Here is a 22,962-nt window from a genome sequence, read left to right on the forward strand (position 1 = left end):
TAATTTATACCATTACTATTATATTCTGCAACTAAATACCAATGACAACCATTTGTAAACTGCAGAAAAAAAGTTTCCATTTCCACCGTGAATCTCAATATCCTTGTTTGAGGAGGTCCTTTTTAAAATGCGAATTTTGGAAAATCTTATAGCTTAGTCTCTACATCATAAAACGAAACTATTGACTAAATTTCATACTCATCGCTCCGGTGGTCCCGGCTAGACGATATAATGAATCAGTCAATCATGTCAGTCAAGACAAGTTCTTTTATATATATTATTATAGATAATTATCTAAAAAATACACAGTTGAAAATTAGTTTGTGTCTATTACATGTTATTATGTGTCAAAAATTGTTGGAATGGTCCTGCCCAAGTACCCCTTATAAATCCCTTTAAGTCATAATTATGATTCCGCCGTGAATATTACATAAGCCTACCGCTGCGGGACGTTAATTAGTCGTATCAAGCCTGTTAATCTTAATATATTACAAATACGAAAAAACTTCAAATATGCACTAAAAGCATGATGAATATATAGTACCTGTGGGTGCCCACTAAAAAATCTGCCAAACTGTGTAAACGTGTTTAAACCTACAGTACTCTCCCACACAGTTAAAAACCACCCCAAAGGCCTAAGTAGCCGTGGGTTAATTAATAAAAAAAAAATTAAAAATTAAAATATGTATTGGTTCAATCATTTGATTTTGCAATTGTGCGTACCTACAGTAAGTTATTAGGTATATTATATTATTATGATCAATGGTTATATATTTAACTTTAATGAGAGTTTTAATGTCGTTTTAAAACGAACAAATACGTTTGGCTCTATATTGGTAACCACTATCCTTTACTCTTTGGTCTAAATTCAAAATCAAAAAGGATAAATTTTAAAGTCTTTGGTGGCCAACGCTTGCGGGTAAATCATACAATGAACAGTTTTCAAATTAGAGCAGATTTTATTCTTACCTATAGACTACAACTCTGATCAGTTTTTAATTTTCAAAAATAATTATTAAACATTCAATTGTTTTTCCTCTGAGTCACATTTCTTATGTGAGCTACCTACCCATTTGAGAACCGTAAGCCATAGCCCAAGAAGAAAATTATGGCAACAATACTAATGTGAAGTATGCAAAATATTGTTCAGAGAGATGAAACATGCGTAAATTAGCATAAAAAAATCAAGTTTTTTTTATTTCTGAAATGTTCTCATTGTTTATAAATGCGTGCGACGAGCAGATAATAATAAATTAGTATAATAATAATAGACTAATGTCATATTGCGCATAATAATATGGAAATGGAAAAGAAACATTTGGAAACATTATTATAATGATGTTTCTTACGTTATATAATATTATGTACTTATTTTGGGCTATGTTTCATATTACCGCAATACTATTGTTTCATAATCACATGACGTATTTAAAATTGCACCTAAAAAACAACAACAACAATGAAAATCAAATATAATTACGAAAAATTGTAAAACAACAATACCTCTCCAAACACTATGCCCATCATCATGCAACTCGGAACAATCAAACTGAAACACAAAACGTATAACAATAAATTATAAACAAAAATTATCGATAAACACCATTGTGGTTGATAATAATTTTAACCGTGTTACGTATTGCCAGCAGCTATAATATTATACTTGCTGTGTGTACGCGGAATAATGATAAACAAATTGATTTCCATAATATGTAAAACAAACAACAAATCGTTGATAGGGGAAAACGATTGTTTTTCGTAGGTAGCGAACAACCATTTTGTTGAGAAGAGGAACGATTATATAGTGGATAGGCTGTAAGTACGATTATATAATTTATTGCTATGTGTGTTTTTTAATCTTTTCCATTATGATATTATTATTTTCCAATACTCCCACTGTGAGCTTCGTGACGGAGACTTTAACGCCAGACGGATGCCGGGCGTCTAATCGTTATTACTTTTAAAACGCTAAAACCATATAATATAAGTTATAACCATAATATAATATCATTCGCGTTCAATTTTACGCCGGACCGCAATCCGGTCTAATCATTTTTTTCTGATTCATTTCTCATACACCCGATACGTTTTCTTCCGATTATTCGAAATTGATGAGTACTGTATTATTGGTCTACTTTATGTTAGTTGGGTACACAGGTCTAATATATAGATATAGGACATAGGTAGATACTTCTAGAGCCTAACTAATTCAGCCGTATGTATATTATACCACTTATACAATTGTATGGTAGCGCATTATTAGACTTTCTTCGTTTTAGTTTACCACGTCAAATCATACGCATGAAAGCATTTTTCGGCAATGACGACAATAATCGACAGAAAAAAAACGTATTTTATTATAATATGTGTTACAGTAGATTAATACAAAGGTATACGTAATCAAAAAATTCGATCTATTTTTAACTGATGGTTGAGAAGAATTCTTTAAAAATTGCATTTATATAATATTTTTATAATTACAAAAACAGTAGATTGCACTTTATTACTTATAGGTACTGCTGGTGCATACTCATTGTCATACTTATATATTGTATATACAATTACTGAATAGGAACTTATATATTTTATTATTTTAATGTATACGTACTATAGATATTAGAGACGTATGACACTACTTATATAGTAAAACAATTATGATAGGATTTTTATTTGTTTGCACTTGCATTTTTCTATTTGAAATATATATTATTCATTGAACAAATAATTTATTGTTACATATTTTTCTACCTTATCTCTATTCTATAATAAAAAGATTAAAATTTACCACTCCAGTGGTTGAATTCAAAATGTAGGATATATCATTTTCAGAAATTAGCAATAACAATAACTACAATATGAAATTATATTATATTATTTGTATAACCAAAAAATAGTCTTATGTTTTTAAATTAAATTATAAAAAAATAATTTCTTCCAGAAGAAGGTCGGGCAGCTAGTTATTTATATTTTTTATAAGATTATAAAGATTAATGACTTTGAACATTTTCATCAGTGATCATCACACATTTTATTCATTTTTATATAATTTATTATAACTTATTTTAACAATTATGTCTATTATTATTATTATTATTATTTTTCGTTGCACTTAAATATTCAGTTTAAAGAAATTCAAACGTCCTTATAATTGTTCGATAGCGAATTATATATAATTTGGAAAGGTTTCACATAAGCAAATTATGAATAGTAATAATTTTTTAGGTAAACGGTGAGTTCCTTGTACATTTTAAATGATCTCAATCGTTCGGTCAATAACGTTTTCAGTCATTCACATTATAAATACTTTGTCATTACGGAAACGATAAACACGCTATACGAGTGCGGTCTATTGTCTGCAAATTGCTACTACCAGTTGTCAATCACGTCGAATAATTGTATACAATATGATGACAGTAGTAGTTCTGTTCAACTATCGAACCAGTGTAATATGTTTTTGGTCTTTTAAACGCCGAGTGCGAGCGTCTAAGTCTTGCGATGAGATCTTTATGATCTTTAAAATTATAATAATTTCAGTTAGTATGCGTGTGACGAACTAACCTAACGAAACCCGTTGAACTTTAAATAGTTTTAACTAGCCACAGAATTCTTTATCTGTCTTGAATAATCTCATAAGCCATAACTCATAAAAGCTACAAGTACATTATATAGAACATATCAATCTATATTTATACGTTTACTAAATTTTCGGATATTATTATTTATTATATTATATTAACGTCTCACTTCTCATAACATAACTTATCTGTATAATATTGAGTATTTGAGTGTACGTGTGAAATATGGTAAACGTAATAGGTATAATATTTAATTGACAAAAATATTATTGAAATACGTCACATTATAATATGGTAATGTAATGGTAATTGTACATGAAAAAAAAACGGGTGTTTCTGAGTCGATTTATTTAAATTACCAGTTCTGTACAGTATGTCAGTATTATTACTTTAAAGAAAAAATAAACACTCCGTAATATGATATTGTTTTATGTTTAATTGTCAATAATTTCACACGGTCATAATACGCCATTTATATGCATACATAGGTAATATAATATGACATGTGAAACGATATTGATTTTATTTTATTTAATGCAATTTTTCCAATGCTACTTTCCATACTATTTTTGTCAAGTTCGATCACATAAGTATACGGTTTTTTAGATAATTGAAATTCTACAGAGTAGTGCTTATAAGTGCACAATATATTATGTTCAATTATCAAATCTGTGGTGGAAATTATTAGTGATCGGTTTCACACCAAATATATATTTTTATGAAGGTTTAGTTATAACTAAGGTATACCTAATTTATATGTTAGGTTCTATAAGTCTATAGGTTCGTAGGTATGTTAAGTTAAAATGTTATTGCTAAATTAAAAAAGTAGATAATCTTTTCTCTATATAATTGAATATCGCACTTGAATACTGTCAACAATGCATGGTTTAAAACTATTAAAACATACTATTATTAATTAAAAATATTATTAAATATTTATATACCTACCAACCAATAGCGTTTTGTATTCGATTAATTATTCATATTAATTAAATACATCTTACAGCCAATATCGGTGAGTGTGGAAGATAATAATACTAATTTATTTATGAAACAATTAATAATGATAATTAATTAATAATCACAAAAAGTACGATGGACGCATATATTATTATCATCAAACGCTTTTCGATTAAAACGTGTTATTGTACACACGCCGATAGCGATCCAACGAACTTTTTTGTTGTTGTCAATGTATACAAATTAAAAACCCACATAATACCATCGTAAGTACCTATATAAGAGCTTTTTTTCGTGTGTGGGTATTTTTATACATATAGTACAGGCAAGGAGTATCTCGCGTGTGATACGAAGATAAAATATTATTATAATTTATAACGGTGTCGAGGATATAAAACGTGTTTATCGTGAGGACACGTATCCGTGAACTCTTCGGCAGCACTTGTGCAAAACATACTTTGATCCCAAAATAAAAATGTAAATAATAATATTATTGTCGAATAAAATCGGAAGGACACGATCCGTATAGGACGCGGCGAGTAGTGAGTACGACCAATGATCATCGTAATATAATATCGGTACCCATATACATCGTTCAGACACAAGCTAGACATTTGTATTTTATAGCCATCGCGTTAGCTACGCGGGTCATGTACGATTTTCCTCCCGTATTTCATATTATATTGGTAATATAGCATATTTTACACGAGGTATATACTAGGTAATTAGTAGGTAGGTATATAATTTATATGCGTTTACTACTTGGTTCACTCGACATCTAAAGCTCATCCGTGATAGTCCGATGTAATATACAATATAATATATCGTCCGGTCGCGTCCTATATTCGCAATCGTAATCGATATAACGACCTACCTATATAGATGGGTACGGACTACGGTGAAAATTATGAAATAATAACGTTAGTGCAGGAATATTAAAGTATATATAAATTACGTATTAAATTGAGATCCGTGAAACAAAATCCCAATAATATTTAATATATTCGTAAATTCATAATACTTCTTAATAAGTTAAAGAAGTTGTACGCTTGTTAGACTTTTTGTCAAAGTTATTGGAAATTGTGGCGAGTTCGAAAACATTTTCAACTGCTGTTGTCGTTCACAGCATATATTATTATAGTATTATACATTAATATATAGATATATGGTAAAGATATACTATACACTACCAACATTTGGATTGAATGAATTTTTGAGCATCGAGTATACCTGTCAGCTATATTTTATCAGTTCACAGTGGATGACGTATATTATGCTCGATATTTCACTTCAACATCTATAGTTTCATTCTAACCATATAAGCTACAATACATAATCCGTAATCGTATTGGAATCGTAAAAGAAAACGAAAAACGTCCACAAAAGTAGTAAAATCCATGTAAATATTCGTACGACGCTCGCGGTTGGTTAAAGATAAAAATACGATAAATTGCAAAAAAAATTCGCCCTGTCGTACACAATATTATTATGGTGTTTATGTAACGCACCACAACTGCTGCAGCCTGTACGCCGTCCCCGTGTAGAATATTACTATAAAATATATAATACAAAGGCACGCACGGTAAAAAATACTGCAATAGTAATACTGTTATAATGATATACGGTTTCCGTTCCAGCAAATAATAATAATATATTAATGCGATTTTTTTTTTTTTACCTTGTAAAACCGCCAAATCTTATACCGGAATCGCGTCGCCTTTCTATATACATACGACGTCTATATAGCTATTACGATATTATGCATTGACTATAATATGTATACGTATTACCTATATACCTATATATATTATTCTTTCGCGAGAGGCGATTGTTTTGCGCCGACTACCGTTTCTAATAAAATTATGTATACATAAATGCGTATAATCGACCGGTGCTACAGTGATTGCGTCACCCAATATCTTTTTTAATTTACTATAATAATTCACGCACACACCAATAGGTTTATTGATTATTTACATTGCAGCTATATTATACTGTTTATAATAAACAAGTATATAATAATTATCACAATTATTAATTATCATTTGTAGACGCAAAAAAATCATATTATATAGTCTGTTGTATACTGCTACGGTGTTACAACACTGCAATAAAAAATATGTTATTTGAAATGTGTGGCAATTTGTACGCATGTCATCTGTGACTGCGTGGACTATATAAAAAAAAACAAAGATATTTGTTATTTTGGTTACATCTCTCCCATTCCATATAATAGCTGATCAATTATAAATATTAATTTTAAAATTAACATTTTATTTTTAAAATAAAAATAAATGTTTATACCTTTGAATATTATGACATTATTATTTGTACTTTTTAAATTTAAATTCACGTTATAAGTATTTCTTAGTCTTCAAAAAATGAAGTTGCAAATATAGTTAAATTAGCGATGTAGACTTTCGTATCACAAACACCTCGTTTAAATCTAAAGACCATGAACAAGGTTCAGTTGATATAAATTCAGAGAAAATCATATGATGTATAGCAGGGAGGGATGTCTGAGACACATACCTAAGCTTATAATGTGGGGTCGTGAAATTCCCACCTTTTACAACAAACATTAATCAATTTATTAAGCTTTTAAAGGATTCGTATACGCGAATCATGATCGTAACAAATATAAACATATCAATCAGCTTCTGTTGAGTGCCGATTTTAAAATATTCTTCTAAAACATTACAACGGTTTACGATTACGGGCTACAACTTAATTCAGCAGACAGTAACTTTTTTGTTATAGTCTATAAAAATATATGGTGGGGAATATTATTATTATTATTATTATTATTATTAAGCTCAATACGCCTAAAAGTGATGCCCTGGTACAAGGCCAGAAACATTAATATTATAATAATTCATGTAATATTAATACATTATAATATATAGGTACATATTAGGTATCCATGGTATATGTTAGAGTTCTGAAGTCATGATGAATTTAGCTGAAACAGAACAATATAATAGTTTTAAATAATTACAGTTTTAACGAAATTACCGATAATGTAGTCTTAAAAACTCGGCTTTTTTTGTTTTTTCGTTTACAATAAAACATATTATACTATACCATATTTTCAATTTTTTTGACTGCACAATTAGGTTAAATGTTGACGCGCGCGTAGTTTTTATACGATGTATACCTACGGTATAGGTACATACGTATATAGTCAAATAAATCTGCATAATACAACAATTAACAATGACTATATAATATTGTGATATACATAATATAGATATACTTAATAATCTTGTAAATTGTTTAAAAATGTTGACGTAAAAAAACGTAAAAATGTAAATTTCGTTTCGTTTTCAAACGCAGTTATATGTACCAGTCCAGAAAACAGATAGTAAAAAATGTAATTGGTTTATTCGTATGATAATAATAATGATAAGTTTGTAACAACAACATAATGTAATAATTATTGTTATTATTATGTACAAAATTACAAACGACTACCTAACACGACGATCGTCATCGGCCTTGGCCGGTTCCTTCGGGCGTCCATATTGCGCGTATCTCGATGCGGTATTTGGCCATTTCAGAATATTTGGTAGGTAATATTTAAATTGTTTTTAAATTTTGTAAATCACGGTTTGGAATATTTTTTCTTATCATTATTCTATATTTTAAACTCTTTCGCCGATCACCTCGATCGTTTTGATGTATCGTCGTCCACGTATTCGTGTATAATTTAGAAATTATTTAACACGTCAAAATATTATAAACTATAATGCTAATAATAATTATATCAGCACATTAATACATTATACACAATCAGTCTCCGAATTTAATTTTTAATTTTCAAACTTTTGGGTTTATTGGCTATCCGAAACGATATTATAATATTGTTTTACTGTAACCACAGAGTTAGTCGTTCAGTCCTTTAAAAACATCCTTATTATGATTTATGAATCTACTCATAGATGTTTCCCAGTGAAATTTTCGATGTATCTTTTCCAAAGGATGTTTTGAGAAAAAAAAAACAATCACATTATTGTCATTAAATGCTCAATCCAAAACCAAAGTTAGAAGAAATCTACAATGATTACCTGCTACATTTGTTATATTACGCTCTCAGTAGGTACATTTAAAGGAAATACATTTTAAATTTTATAACAAGTTGTTTTTATGACACCCAATGGTATATGACATGTGCGACTTTCGAACATTTTATAACATAATATTATATTACAGAGGTATATAATTATCGTATGGTCTGTGCGGAAGTAATTGAACACTTTTTTTAACATCGATATGGTTTTGTGCTGAGTACATCTTTTTATTTTTCTAACCGATTTTTGTAACGCTTTGTTTATTTCCATATAAACGCAAATCAACAAAATAATCTTATTTAATTTCTAATAAAATGCAACATGCTACTAGATATTTTTCCACTGTACACAAACTATAACTATGCATAGTTTACCATGGTTTCTCAATTCTCCACTTTATTTCTTATATATTCGAAATACGAATGACATTATTTTTTAAGTTTGTATTTATAATTTTACGTGATATGTTGAAAAGTCATTTCATTATTACGAGTTGCAGTTGTACCTACTTATTTTTTAGTGATTTAATAACCACATCGAATTTTGCACATCCGCTAAATAGAAACGGTAGATTACTATAACCTATCCACTAAACGGAGATACATCACAAATGACACTCATAAGTATATTATATAAGTACGTTAATACTAAAATATAGGATCCTAAACCTATATGGGCTCAAGTCTAATGGATTTTAGAGTAAAATTATAAATCTAAGTGCTTCGCCTCACATTACCTGTCTATTATAGTAGTACCTTTACCTACATAGTACACACAATTATCTGAAAAAGTAATCTTGTTGAACATTAATTAATAATAAACAGGGTGCTTAACAATACTCATGTTTACCTAGTTACACCTCCCCTTTTTTAATTTAAGAATGCATTTGTTCAAATTCTTATTTTTAGATTTTTTTAGACTTATACAAAAAAATACCATATTTTCGAATACTTAGAAATTAGAATTAATTTAATATATATTAGAGTTTCCTGTAATCCTGTGGCAATACAATCTTTTGTTTTTCAAATTAGAACCACCCTTTTATACTGTAAATTATTTTTCAAATGATTTTTCGAACATTTTTATGTATCTAAATTGAAATTCAAACTCAATAGTTCCTGGGTTATTACTTATTAAACATTATTTACAAAGGGTAATTACTAATTAGTCCATGATAACGGGTTCAAAGATATGGTAGCTTTGATGATACAGAAATAATTGAAGTAATTAATAATTATTTACATTTTTTATCTGTAAAAACTGTCTGAGTACCTATAGTAAGTACTTGATTATTTTATAATATTATTGTAAAACCATTTTTAAGGGTTATTATTATCCTTAGATCATAGTATAAACACTTTAATATCTGAGACACAACCCGTTCGAATTTTACTATAGATACCTACATCAATATTTTCAAAATACTATCTTCTTAATAAATTGCTGTAAATTGGTATCTAGGGTCTAATTTGAAAAACAGAAGTTTGTATCACCAGATTATACTGCTAATATGGTACAAAAACCTAAGTTTTTAAATATATGGCGTTCAAGTATACACGAAAATCATAAATTTTAACAAACGCATTGTTAAAGGAAAATTGGACCAAAGGAGGAGAGCATGATTGATGAATCACCCCGCAATACCACACACACATCATAATACATAGTTATAAACTAATAACGACATTATATTGTATACATATTACAAATATTACAAGACTATGGATCGAACCTAAAATATTTTATTGGCCAATGTTGGAATAGCCCCACCTATTTAAGTCTTACACATAACTGCAGGTGGCAGGATATAGGTATATATTATAGTATATAATATATAGGTACCTACCTATATTTATATATGTTATATTGTATGCGATAATCGCATGTAACAACAACGACGTTGTATATAATATACATAGTACGTGGTGTAGTAACCCGATATACCTATAGATATTATACGTGTATCGTTATATTGTGACACTGCGTCGTGTGGAGGGAACGACCGGGCGCCGCCGGGAGAAAGGGAGAGGATCCTCGGCCGACCTGGCCCGTCCGTTGTCTTCTAGTACTTCCAGACCAGCAGCCGTCCAGTTCGGAGTCACTGCATCCACTACGAGCTCGCAGGTAAATACAAAATCAAAAATAACGAACTAATAACGAGAAATATTACTTACGCGCCTTTCCGTTTTTCTCTTTTCATTCTTGTTGCGCGCAATCAAACCGTATTGCGACGGTATTATTATAACATTATTTCGATCGCGATAAAATATAATATAGGTTCACTGACCGTCGTCAATTATAGGTAGCTGCGTGGTATAGCGAGTTCTGTGTTCTAATACCGTCCTTCGGATTTGGGATTGGATTATGCGAACAGAATTTAGGTCGTTCGACGTGGGTGCACAAATAAAAAAAAATAGATTATTATTATACCTATATAATATTATGTTTATGGATGGTGTGAGTTTGAAAACGAGGTGGAGGCCGACGTCTATCGTCGTCGTGTGTATGTGTGTATGTGTGTATGTGTGAGTGTTATAAATTGTACATTGCCGACTTACAAAGGTAAAAGTGTGCATGGAGAAAGAAAAACGCTACCCCAAGGTCGTCATTATCGTTCGTGGATAACACATTAACATTAAGTAATTTTCGAGATGTGCCGCGTGTAAATGTATTTTTGGTTTTTATACAAATCACAATAATCTTTCAGTAGATTTCTAAGACTTAGACGTGTCACGCATACATACGTAGGGTAGACATATCTAGGTTAAGCTCAAGTCATCTAAATGAGTTCAGAGGCTGAAATAAAAATGAAAAAATGACCGTCGTTGTGGGGAATTTTGAGGTGCGACTGCGGAGAGTGCGTCGCACAATATAATTTATTATTATAATATGTGAATAGATATACTTTTGTAGAGTTTGTTTTTATTGCATTGTAAAATATTTATTATTGTCTCAATTCATAAAAAGCGTAATGTGTATACGTAAGGTTAGAGAGATGAAAATAATACATAGTATTACGTGAAATTATACGTCCTATATTCGAACTTTTACAAGAGAGCACCTATATCGTACATGAAATACATTGTGATGTCGTTAATTATGAATTCAGAAACTTAACTATTTATAAAAACATTTTTGCAACTATAATAGCACAACTTTTTGGGGCATCGGTACCTACAGCATAATGTATTAGACCTATGTGTGACCTCCCGACTTCCTGGCACGCTCAGCAGGTGTGCCGGGCTTTATCAGTTTTCGAAGCATATCGTATTAAAATAGTCTATGTTAGTTTTTAAGTGGACAAAACGTGAGTTTGGTAATTTGGTAGGTCACCGTGATTTTGTTTCATAATATATAATGCACTATGCACACATCGTGTACGCATATATATTATTTACAATCCTAGTTACAGTGTACCTATTTTAAACAGGTAGAGAGATTAGCATTCTTATAACGTGAGGAAAAAAATAGTTATCATATTATTTAATATAAAAACACGAATTGCGGGATTATGAAACAACTACAAGTATAACGATGATATTTCGGAGGGGGGGGGGTCGTTCTTACGGTCTAGTCCGGCGGCGTACGCCTTGGTGAAAACGGACGAAATTAATCGCGGTTAGGTATATCAACGTTAGATATCGATGGTGGCATGAAAGGAGGTATAATAAACTATAAAATGTATTATATTAAACTTTTTTCACATGAAAACTGCGTAGGGATCCCATGATCTCAATGTCTCACAGAAAGCGACTACTGTGTGCGCCGTGTGCATAATTTATCTACATAATTATATATTAAATAATTTAACATAATATAACGAAAAGAAGCATGAGGTTAGGTCTAGGTCGCCGATATTTTGTCCTCCAGAGTCCAGGTATTCAATAACGATTCAGTAGAAAGTTTGTAATTTGATTTCACAAAAATATCTGCTATTCAGAGGTGTCCGTAATAGGGGAGGTTTCACTGCAGTGTAATGTATATATTATATTACAGTATTGTTCTTAATATATAATATACTGATACACTATTATTAAATAATATTTATTATATACAAACCTTCTTGTACACGGTTGTATTTGTAGATGCAAATCATACACATCGAGCTGGCAGAGTTATATTACGGGAGGAAAAGCGGCTTTCGTTCGGTTTTTGTTGTTGTTGTTGTTGTTGTTGCTGTTGTCATTATTACTCAAAGGTCGGGTGCTGATAAGGTTTTCGACACGGTGGCGTTAAACAAACCGCAAACACAGCTGTGGATATAGTATCAAAATAATATCATTAAATATAGGTAACAAAAGTAACGCGCAGAACAGACATTGCGTAACTTCGGGTGACCCGCGTTTGACGACCGGGCGGGATATCCACGATTCGATGTGCTTGATAGGCGCGACTTGTTGATTTCGTGCGCTTATCTCGGGTGTTAGGGTACGACTGAAAAAATTGCGAAAATCTGATTGGAAAATTACGCCACGGTAATTATTGCAGTCATTGGCACGCATTGAATACGCGTATATTGCAGATCTATCGGGACGAGCGCACGCAATTCGATTATCGTATAATATGTGTTAAATATATTATAGGTATAGGCACGATTGGTGTAAAAGCTGCAAAGAAAACAAACGATTATCATTACAGTCGTGGTTTTTGAAAGATTCAAAAAACGAAAAATAGATATTATGATGACACAAAAACGTTCGAATTGTTCGCCAACACATCGAGAACTCGTGGATCTCAAGACATATCTCCAAAAGTCTTAAACGAAATCTTCCCGAAATCCGACAAGACCTCCCTCACTTAGGATTTGGTACACGCGGTATAATATCATAGTTTGAAACGTGTTTCGGGAAAATTAAATCTGTTGTTTTTTCAGCACCCCGTCTATTAGTACAAGGTTTCCTGATTATTTCCCCGTTTGACTCTCGGCGAATTGGCGACATGTTTTTACAAGACTCCATGTACCTGTGGTTATTTCACCCTGTCTGCTATGACGACAATCGCTGGGCAGACTGCGTCGTTGACGATCGTACCCGTACATTTTTTTACCACGGCCGATAGTTTTTTTACTCGCCACTATATATTATTATCGTCGTTATCGTCGCACGGACAATATTATTATTGCGTCACACGAACCTCGCGCGTATCTGTTTTCGGCGTTCCTGTGTGTCCGGTGCCACCGCCTCCGCCCACCGGTACACGGCCCGGAACAACCGGTTTACGTATGCGGTTATGCAATCTCTCTGGAGTTCACCGTCGCTTTCGTTTCGACGTATTTTTTACCGCCCATACATCTAATGTGTAATAAAACCGCGTAGGTAGTTATACGCATGCGTATTTACTTTTTCCTGCATACGTCCGGTTTACGCGAGTGTGCCGATGGGAAAAAAATATACTGCTGGATGCGATCCGGTAAAAAGTATTCCGCGTACATGTAAAATAAATATTGAATACGATTTCATTCACTTATATGTATTATAAAGGAAAGGAAAAATAATAAACAGTTACCCTTTTCAAAACCATGGTAGCTTTACAGACTATCATACAACATAGTTGGGAGACCTAATCGCGTATAGTTGATATCACTGTATTGAAACAACCATTTTATATGATCGACATTAAATAGCTGTTAACGTTATAGTTATTATAACCTAATAATTAGATTCAAAATATTTTTTGCAATAATAATGCATTGTCATCACATCAGGGGTCCTGGTGTACGGACTACAATTTTCCGATTATTTGTCTATCGTCAACTATCCTGATTTGTGCTTACCCGATACATAGTATTATATACGATGCAATAGATTAACGTAGATAATATTTTGATGTACGATATGTTTTGGTAAATTTACGCGTATGCACTGCTGCAATTAAGGTATATTGACATAATTGAACTCGTTTGTTGGTAGTCGAATTCCATTTTTGAAAGCCATTCGGTTATTCGTGGAGCTTCACCCCCCCCCCCCACCGACTCCCCAAGACTTTCCTTTATCTGTACTTATTTGTCATATTATATATTATTGTGTGGTTTTTCACGCCGGAGCATTTCCGTTTTTTTCTATTCATTCGCATTGGGCGCACCAACAAAACGTATTATTGGTATCTACATAATATTATTATTGTTACATTATTGTCGTCGCGGGTCTGGTGAAAGTATGCTGTCGATGATGTAACAATGATATTTTTTCAACAACAATAATGGTACCCGCTGTGTGACACGTAATAACCCGCGACGACCGCCATTTGCAGTCTTGACGGCGGTTTTCCATTTCGCGCTTTCCAATAGGTATATTCGTTAGGAGATTTTCCGCCGTCGATTTTCAATGATCGCCTCTTTTGTCGACCACACTGTCCCGGAAACGAACGACTCGACCTCGCCACGATACGATTCGCAACAGTGTAAAATATAATGTTCTAATAATATGAGACATGTCAAGAATACGCATTGTATATGGACATTATCTAGTTAGTTAGTTTTATAATTAACTGAACAAATTTACTAGTTTAAATTACTGTTGATGCAACTTAGCTTTTGTCAGTTGATTTAAAAATAATCCTTCGAGTTAAAGTTAAATTTTTTTTTTTTAAGTTTTTATTTTTAATGGTTTTATACACCCAATTATTACTGCATATAGGCACACACGGTTTAATATCAAAATAATCTTATACTATAATTTATATTATGTTTCTTGTTAAAATACTATTTTATATAGATCGGCACCAAATACTCTTATATGATTCTCATACAGTCATAGTGTCATACCTTGTAATTAAAAAAGTAAATTAACTTAATTTGAAATTGAGTTAATATTTTTTCAGCATTTACTTTAATCTTGACGAGTTAAAATAAGTATTTTTCAGCTACTAACTTCTAAGTTAACAATCTTGTGTTTAACTAACATAACTTTATTTAATTATTTTCTCCATCGTCGGGTGAACGTAAACATGCTATAATATAGATTAACATCATGACGTGTTACTATTTATCACATTATATCGCGGGCGATGGCATTGTCGGCCGAAAGACTTTTATTGAAAACGACCGTGAAACGTATTATAGTGACCCATCGAATATACATTTATTTATAAATGATATCACAATAATAAAATATTGTTATACAAAAAGGACCAACGCAGAGCCAATCACGACCGCGGTTTATTGTAGAGTGACAATAAAACACAGGAAGGCAACGAAGGTCTCACATCTCGAATTCTGTGACAGATCGTCAGACGCACAAAGAATGCGCAATGTTCGTTAACGAAACAAATTGCGTAGGTACCTACCTAAATATATTTATATAATATATTATGTAGTATGTCGTTGTAGACCATCGTTTACATGGTAAATATATGATATGGATCGTTCACATATTTGAGAGAGAAGAACTGTTTTCAGAATGAAAAAAATTTGTCTTTACACAGTCCAAAGTATGTCTGCAACAGTAAAACCAAAGTGTCTTCTGATTGTCTATAGGTTATTGAATGTTTTTGTAATAACTACCGACTGAATTTTCAATTTTACAATCTGAATCGGAGTATATCGATACTGCAGATTGGTACGTATAGGTATTTCTTCACAAACTGTCGAATAAATGATTAGAATTTTTTTATACAAACGACAGACACATTGGCAAAAGTATCAACCCCCTTCCCCCCACTCAGACATACGGTTTTATACATTATAATAGGTATATTACCGTCGTTCCTAGCGGACATACGCGCGCTCGTATTACTATTATAATATATAATATATCTTCGGATTAATTCACCTATATAGGTACTTATATCTTATTGTACTCTACAATATACCATTAATGAAAGTTGACCTTTTTTCTTCAAAAGAGATCGGTTACGACCGACTCTTAATAACTATTACATATTATTATCACGGTGTATATCCGCGAAATAACACGTCGCCTATATAATATATGTGTATTATGCATACGTGGTCGGAGATATTATTATTACCATAGCTGCAGCTAGGTTGATCGCGTTTTTTACCGTCGTAAACGAATAAAACGATTACGCGGACACCGCTGCAACCGTGGTCGAAACCGGTGTGGGTTGCGCAACCGCGATGGGTTAATCCTTCCGGACCAGGAAGCGAATCGCGGCGGCGAGTGTCATATATATATATGCATTGAAGTACGTGTATAATAATGCGTGTAGACACACACACGCGTACCTACATAATATAATGTAATAATATACCTATTGGCTATTATATTATTATTATACAGGTGTAATGTGAAAATAAAATATGATTACGTTCGTCGCGTTTTAAATTCGTTTTCGCAGTGTCTTATCCACCACGCCCCCGTTGTACAAGTGTCGTCCATAAAATTCTTTTTCCGCGACCAGGCCGAGTGTATAAAAATTCCAAAAAGCTCGCTCATCGTTGGGGTGCACGAGAAATGCGGCAGTGAACATGCTTCTATGATATCAGTGTCGAATACGAGGTGTGTCTTCACCGCGAAAAAATAGAAATTCTATGATTCGCGTGTATATAAAAATGGTGACCGGCACCGCATTTTTCATCGATAATAATATAGCACGTAGGTTCTAGATTGGTGTTGCTGACGGATAGTGTATTTGATACTGCCCCAAACCCGCAAATAAATATCGCGTGAGAAGACCACACAGGGTTTTCGGTTAAAAGAATAAAACTGTAAAACCTTCGCAAACGAGTTGAAAGCCTATAAATTATACGAATAAAATATTGGAAATCTTCTCGCAGAGATACTATAAAAATAATACGATGACCTTTGTACTTACCCATATACGGTCTTTTTATCGACGTCCTATTTGGTTGTGGGGGCACTTCTTCTTAAACAAGTCGGTCACTTCTCTTTTTTCGCAATTGTCTTCGCCTTCGCCGGCTTAACACTGCTCCTATTTCTAGGACTCGTGTGATTTCACTGTTAACTATACACACCTATATTCGATCTACCGACTATTTGATATAATTATAAATCCTTGCCATCATTATCTAAACATTTCGATAGTGATATAACGGTGGCCGGCAGTCGGCTTCCTTAAATATATATTGTTTTCAATGTTTACAAATCTTTTTGGTTAAAAAGGGACCCAAAGTAAAAATATAATACACAAGGCCTATCTGTTTCAATCCGGCATCGGGCGCCGTAATAGTTACCGTTTGAAGTTGGGTACAAATGTACAATATTATTATCCCTTGAACTTCGCGTCATTTCTAAAATATCCTATTCGGAAATAATATGGTGCGTAATGATCATCTACCTGGTGGTCCGGTGATTGCGTATATTATTATATTCTATATAAACGCTACAAAAATCTATACCGGTAGACCATTTTGCGCATAATATACGAGCATTACCCATTTAATATATTATGTAATACTTACCTATAATATACTAGCTGCTGCTACCAGCTGTTGTTCTCATATAATATAACGCGTTACGGAGCCGGCGGAGTTTACATAATTTATTATAATTCGCGTTTCCTCGAACGCATCGGCGTACTCTATAATGTATACAAGTTGTGTACTTATATTTGCTAGTTAGCACTGTCAACATATGTTTTTGGGTGGAACTTGAAATTAGAATACAAATGGGCCACACATTACAATATATTCCCGTACACCACTCCGTAAACATAATAAATTATGCGATTTCAATAGGTATACAATTACTTCCGTTTGCATTGAGATCGGTGTTTAAAGAATATATTTCAAACAATAACGTTTAAAATAGTTAAGTTGCATTATCAATAAATACATTGTATAGGTACATTTTCTTCTAATACCTCTTCATATCAGTTCTGATAATTGTGTATCTTAAAAATTTATGATTTTTTTTTTTTTATACAAACTGATGTTTTTTATTAATAATTTATTTAATTTTAGGTCTATAATAATAGACACCTATCCGGACGAGCGTCGCGGCCATTTCCGATAAGTACAGTCTTTCTGTCGTAGGATAAACCCGCAAACATATCGCGATGGGCGTGGGCTACGATAGCGACGATAACACCGTTGAAGAGTGTCCGCTGGCCGACGGCCTGCGATTAGTGGCCAAACAGGAATTGCGCGAGGATGACATCATCAGGACGCACTCGTTGAGAGCAATGCGAAACTGGATAAGGAAACACCCGGACATCGTCAACTGCCGCACAGGTAACAGTGGAAACTGCCCTTCACACCTTGTATAGCAAAGAGGAAAATTAATATTTTCGGGGACCACTTAGGGAACAGTTTAGCAAGTTTTCGGGGGCCATCAAAATGTTATGTACAATGTACACAAAAAAAAAGTATGCATAAGCAACATCATAAAATAAAATGAAAACCTCGATTCATTAACCATCAACAATTATAATTTTAAAAATAAATTCCTCCTCTGGGGACCAGATAAAAAGTTCGTGTTCGAGCCCGCCATTGGGTGACCCTTGCAAAACGTAACCAGTTCTATGTATTATATAGTTATTATTGTTGACAATATATAGAAGGAAATTATTGTAAAATTGTGACTAAGGCAGCACTGTTCGTCTCGATACAAATTTTAAATGACTTAAATCTTTTTTAAAATATTTTACAAATTTCGTAAAAAAATACGTACTACGTACTCAATAACTGTAGATTGTTAAATGCAAAATTATTTTGGGATGCGGCCATGTGGAAAAAAGGTCATTACAGTGGCTGATTTACGGGGGGGGGGGGGGATTCCAGGGGTCTGGAACTCCAGACACTGATATATACATATATGATTAGCTAAATAATTTTATAAAAATAAAAATAATACATTTTAAATTCATATTATTTTTTAGGACCCCCCCCCCCAAGAAAATTTTTTTAAATCCACAAATCATTGGAATAAGTGTTACATTATTTATAGTAGATACCTATGAATTGTACAATAATATCTTTTAGGGATTTAGAACCAACTAAAAAAAAATGCTCGTTATCACCAAAAAACCAAACGATGAAAAATTGGTAACATTTAACGTAATATTTTACGGATCGGTTAACAAATGCAAGACGGCCATTGCTGATAATAATTTATAACACTTTTAGACCTTTACGGAGTTATTAATTGATTTGTTTTTTTCGTTTTCCAGATGCACCATTCCTGTTGAGGTTTTTAAGAACAAAAAAATTCAGCGTTCCCATGGCTCAAGACATGCTGGAACGGTACCTCGTCATCAGACAACTGTACCCACAGTGGTTCTCCAAACTAGACGTCGACGACCCGGTCATATCCGACATACTAGACAGCGGGTGAGTGACCTCGAATTCGATTCATCGATCCTCACTCATCAGGGTTATAAAATAGTATTAAGACATAGGGTTATAACAAATATGGGTTTTCACGCCTTCATTTCAGACTTTACTATACGCTGGGGTCTTCACAATATGATATTATATAATATTATATGATTATAAAATATAATATGATTTAGGAACAAAATGACTGTAATAAATCATTTGTAGCCTCCCCCTCCAAGAAAAAACATATTAACATCGTATCTCATCTCTCAGGACAACGCGATATAACGTAAATCAAACTCATATCACGTTATAATGTATTATTATCGACAGATACCTAGTGCCGTTGCCAGGCCGAGACGAATTCGGCAGGTGCGTAATGTTCTCGTGCGCCGGCCGTTTTGACCCGTACAAGTACACGTCGGCGGACATGGCCCGCGTGCATGCGCTAATCGGCGAGAGCCTTATGGACGACGCCGAAAACCAGATCAAAGGTCGGTACCATGTATATAGGGGCATTGACGGTCATCCGCGGGGATGCTGCCGTCGGCCTTTCGTAAAAAATAATATTATATAATATTTTGATACAAACAATTTGCTCGCACAGGCTACAGTTATGTTAACGACGAGTCCGGATTGCTGATGGGACACATGACGCTGTGGTCGTTCTCCGACTTAAAACGCATCATACGGTGTTTGCAAGTACGTTTCTATATAATATTTTATATCATCCAATAAAAGCGGTGAATATGAATTACCGAAATTGTCAAACTCGTTTTTGTTTTTTTTTGCAGAGTTCGACACCTATGAGACACAAGTCCACGTACTTCATAAACGTCCCGAACTTCGCGGACAAGTTTTTCACGGCTACGGTTTCGTTTTTAAACTCCAAGCTCAAGAGCCGTGTTAAGGTACACACATACCTGCTATATTTATTACGAATAGTAGTTACGATAGTAGTTGCAATCTGCAATCAACGTGATTCAATTACTGATCGGGGCAGTAGACACGGGGTGTATCGTGATTTGTGGGTGATTGGGGGGGGGGGGGTAAACCCCCTCCTTTACAACATGGAAAATATTTAAACTATATGTATTTACAAACAACCGAGATACCGAGAAAAATAGAACTAATGTTATAATATAGGAATTTGGTACAGAATACCAAAATGTAATTATAAAAACAAAAATAATGCTGACACGGCAATGCGTTGCTATTGCTAGGTTTTTGGATCTGTGAGCAGTATATTATCAGGTAGGCAATCTACCTGTTAAATATCATGGACCCCACGTGGTGCGTACCTATAAGTGTATAATTTAATTCTAAAATATGAAAAAATGCATACAATTTGTCCACCGATCCATGGTTTGAACACAATACATTCTGTACTAAAATACACAGGCTTCAGTGGCGTAGACATAATTTCGGAAAGAGGAGGGGATCAAAAAAAAATCAACATGGCTAAATGGGAGGGGAAAATTGGAAAATACCCAACCCCCTCAAAACTTTTTACTAAGGTAATAAAAAGCCAATGGATAGGGGGGGGGGGGATCTGACCCCCCACTCAATGAAGTCACTATAATTAATCTTTCATGTGTTGCGTTATTTTCAGTTCTACAGCGGTCAAAAAGACATACAGAAATTCATCGATCCAAAATACCTACCGAAGGAGTACGGCGGTGAAATACCCTTGGCCACGATGATAGGTGTGTAAAGTACATAAGCGAACTTACATAGAGGCGTTAAAAGAGTTTTAGATTTTTATCATCTCGATTTAATACATTTGACACGGCATTATAATTTATAATGTGTCTGTTAAATCCATTTTAATTACAATATTTCGACTAAAATTACAATACTGATAGTACACTATATTATTATACGTCAGTACCTAACTTACATGCAGTCACTCAGCCACTGATGCGTTTTGTAATTTTTGTTTATCACAGTCGAGCTGAAGAAGAAACTCCGCGCCAAACGTGAAATGTTAATGGCCCTAGATGACATGAAAATCAACGTCAACGGAAAAGGAAAAATAATTAGTGAATTCGACGATATGCAAAAAGAACTAACCGGATCATTCAGAAAATTGGAAGTCGATTGATGCGTACTTTTATTAATTTTAATTTTTTATTGTTACCATAATATTATTGTATATCCATTACCACCATTCGTGAAGATTTTATTTGTTTTATAATGTTTAGTATTATTTTTTCCTTTTAATAAAGAACCATTATAGGTATCAACAAATTTCATAAAATTTTATTGTCTTAATTTTGCTGTTAAATTACACATGTTGTCACTAGTAGTAATTAAAAAAAATGTACATAAACAAAAATATATAGTAATTTAAATATTATAATACACTTAACAAAAATATTATGCATTAAAGTATGATATATAATCGATATCACAAGTTCAAACGATTAACGCGTTTTGGTCATGGTGTAAACAAAAAATAATTCTTATGTTTTTTTTTTTATTATTATTATACACTTACACCATGGTATTGGTCAGTCGCTACTAGTAAAACAAAAACTAGAAGTAAAACAAAGACGATGTTAAACACTGGCAAACATGAAAATATTATACAAAAAAAATATAATAATAATAATAATAATAAAAATAATAATAATAATATAAACTTATCAAAACAATACTTTTAACTCTCGTATCATTTTAAGGGATTCAAAATTGAATAAATTAATACACGCACCAGATAGGTTCTTCCATCAGGGGGGAGGGGGAAGAAATTATATTGCGTTCATCAAATAATATTGTATATTTAGTCGTCGGTCTCTTCAACTAACATCTGGGTATCTTTTCCCGTGTCCGTTGTGGCCGGTTCTAATTCTCTATGTCTCCTCTGTATTTGTGGTGACGCTTTCTGTATAATACTGGACGGTGCTAGTATGGCTGAAGCAGGCTCTTGTACCAGACCCTTCGTCTTAGTAACGTCCAGAGGCACCTCGTATATACCACTACTGGCGTCAGATTCCATGTTCCCGAGGGCATCGTACATCGGGTTGCTGAAGTCACGGTTTTTGCCACTTATGTCTGTCATATTGTACTCCACGTCCAATGGCTCCTGTAAATACATTAAAGAATCGTTAAAATC

At 33.0% G+C, this 22,962-nt stretch overlaps 2 protein-coding genes and 1 long non-coding RNA gene across 4 annotated transcripts in view; 1 reads left to right on the forward strand and 2 right to left on the reverse strand.

The window, feature by feature from the left end:
- LOC115033689 lies at positions 1 to 14,706 on the reverse strand. Its single transcript, XR_003838994.1, has 3 exons — positions 12,665 to 14,706; positions 1,504 to 1,549; positions 1 to 1,440 (listed from the first exon to the last, which is right to left on the reverse strand). It is a non-coding gene; the product is annotated as an uncharacterized LOC115033689 (long non-coding RNA).
- Positions 10,673 to 22,177, forward strand: LOC100168153 (clavesin-1). 2 transcript variants are annotated; one of them, NM_001293523.1, is given in 8 exon segments: positions 10,673 to 10,729; positions 18,489 to 18,758; positions 19,697 to 19,856; positions 20,178 to 20,338; positions 20,452 to 20,546; positions 20,639 to 20,755; positions 21,457 to 21,550; positions 21,794 to 22,177. In NM_001293523.1, coding segments are annotated over 7 exon segments (957 nt in total). In that variant the 5' UTR covers positions 10,673 to 10,729; positions 18,489 to 18,583; the 3' UTR covers positions 21,949 to 22,177.
- LOC100168855 (low-density lipoprotein receptor-related protein 2) overlaps positions 22,087 to 22,962 on the reverse strand; it is a 67,095-nt gene continuing 66,219 nt past the window's right edge. The window contains exon 47 of the mRNA XM_001944182.4: positions 22,087 to 22,932. Coding sequence (XP_001944217.2) covers positions 22,630 to 22,932 — 303 coding nt within the window. The 3' untranslated portion in view covers positions 22,087 to 22,629. The remainder of the gene's footprint in view (positions 22,933 to 22,962) is intronic.

The sequence above is a fragment of the Acyrthosiphon pisum genome, chromosome A1, assembly GCF_005508785.2.
Source record: "Acyrthosiphon pisum isolate AL4f chromosome A1, pea_aphid_22Mar2018_4r6ur, whole genome shotgun sequence".
Classification (NCBI taxonomy): Eukaryota; Metazoa; Arthropoda; class Insecta; order Hemiptera; family Aphididae; genus Acyrthosiphon; species Acyrthosiphon pisum.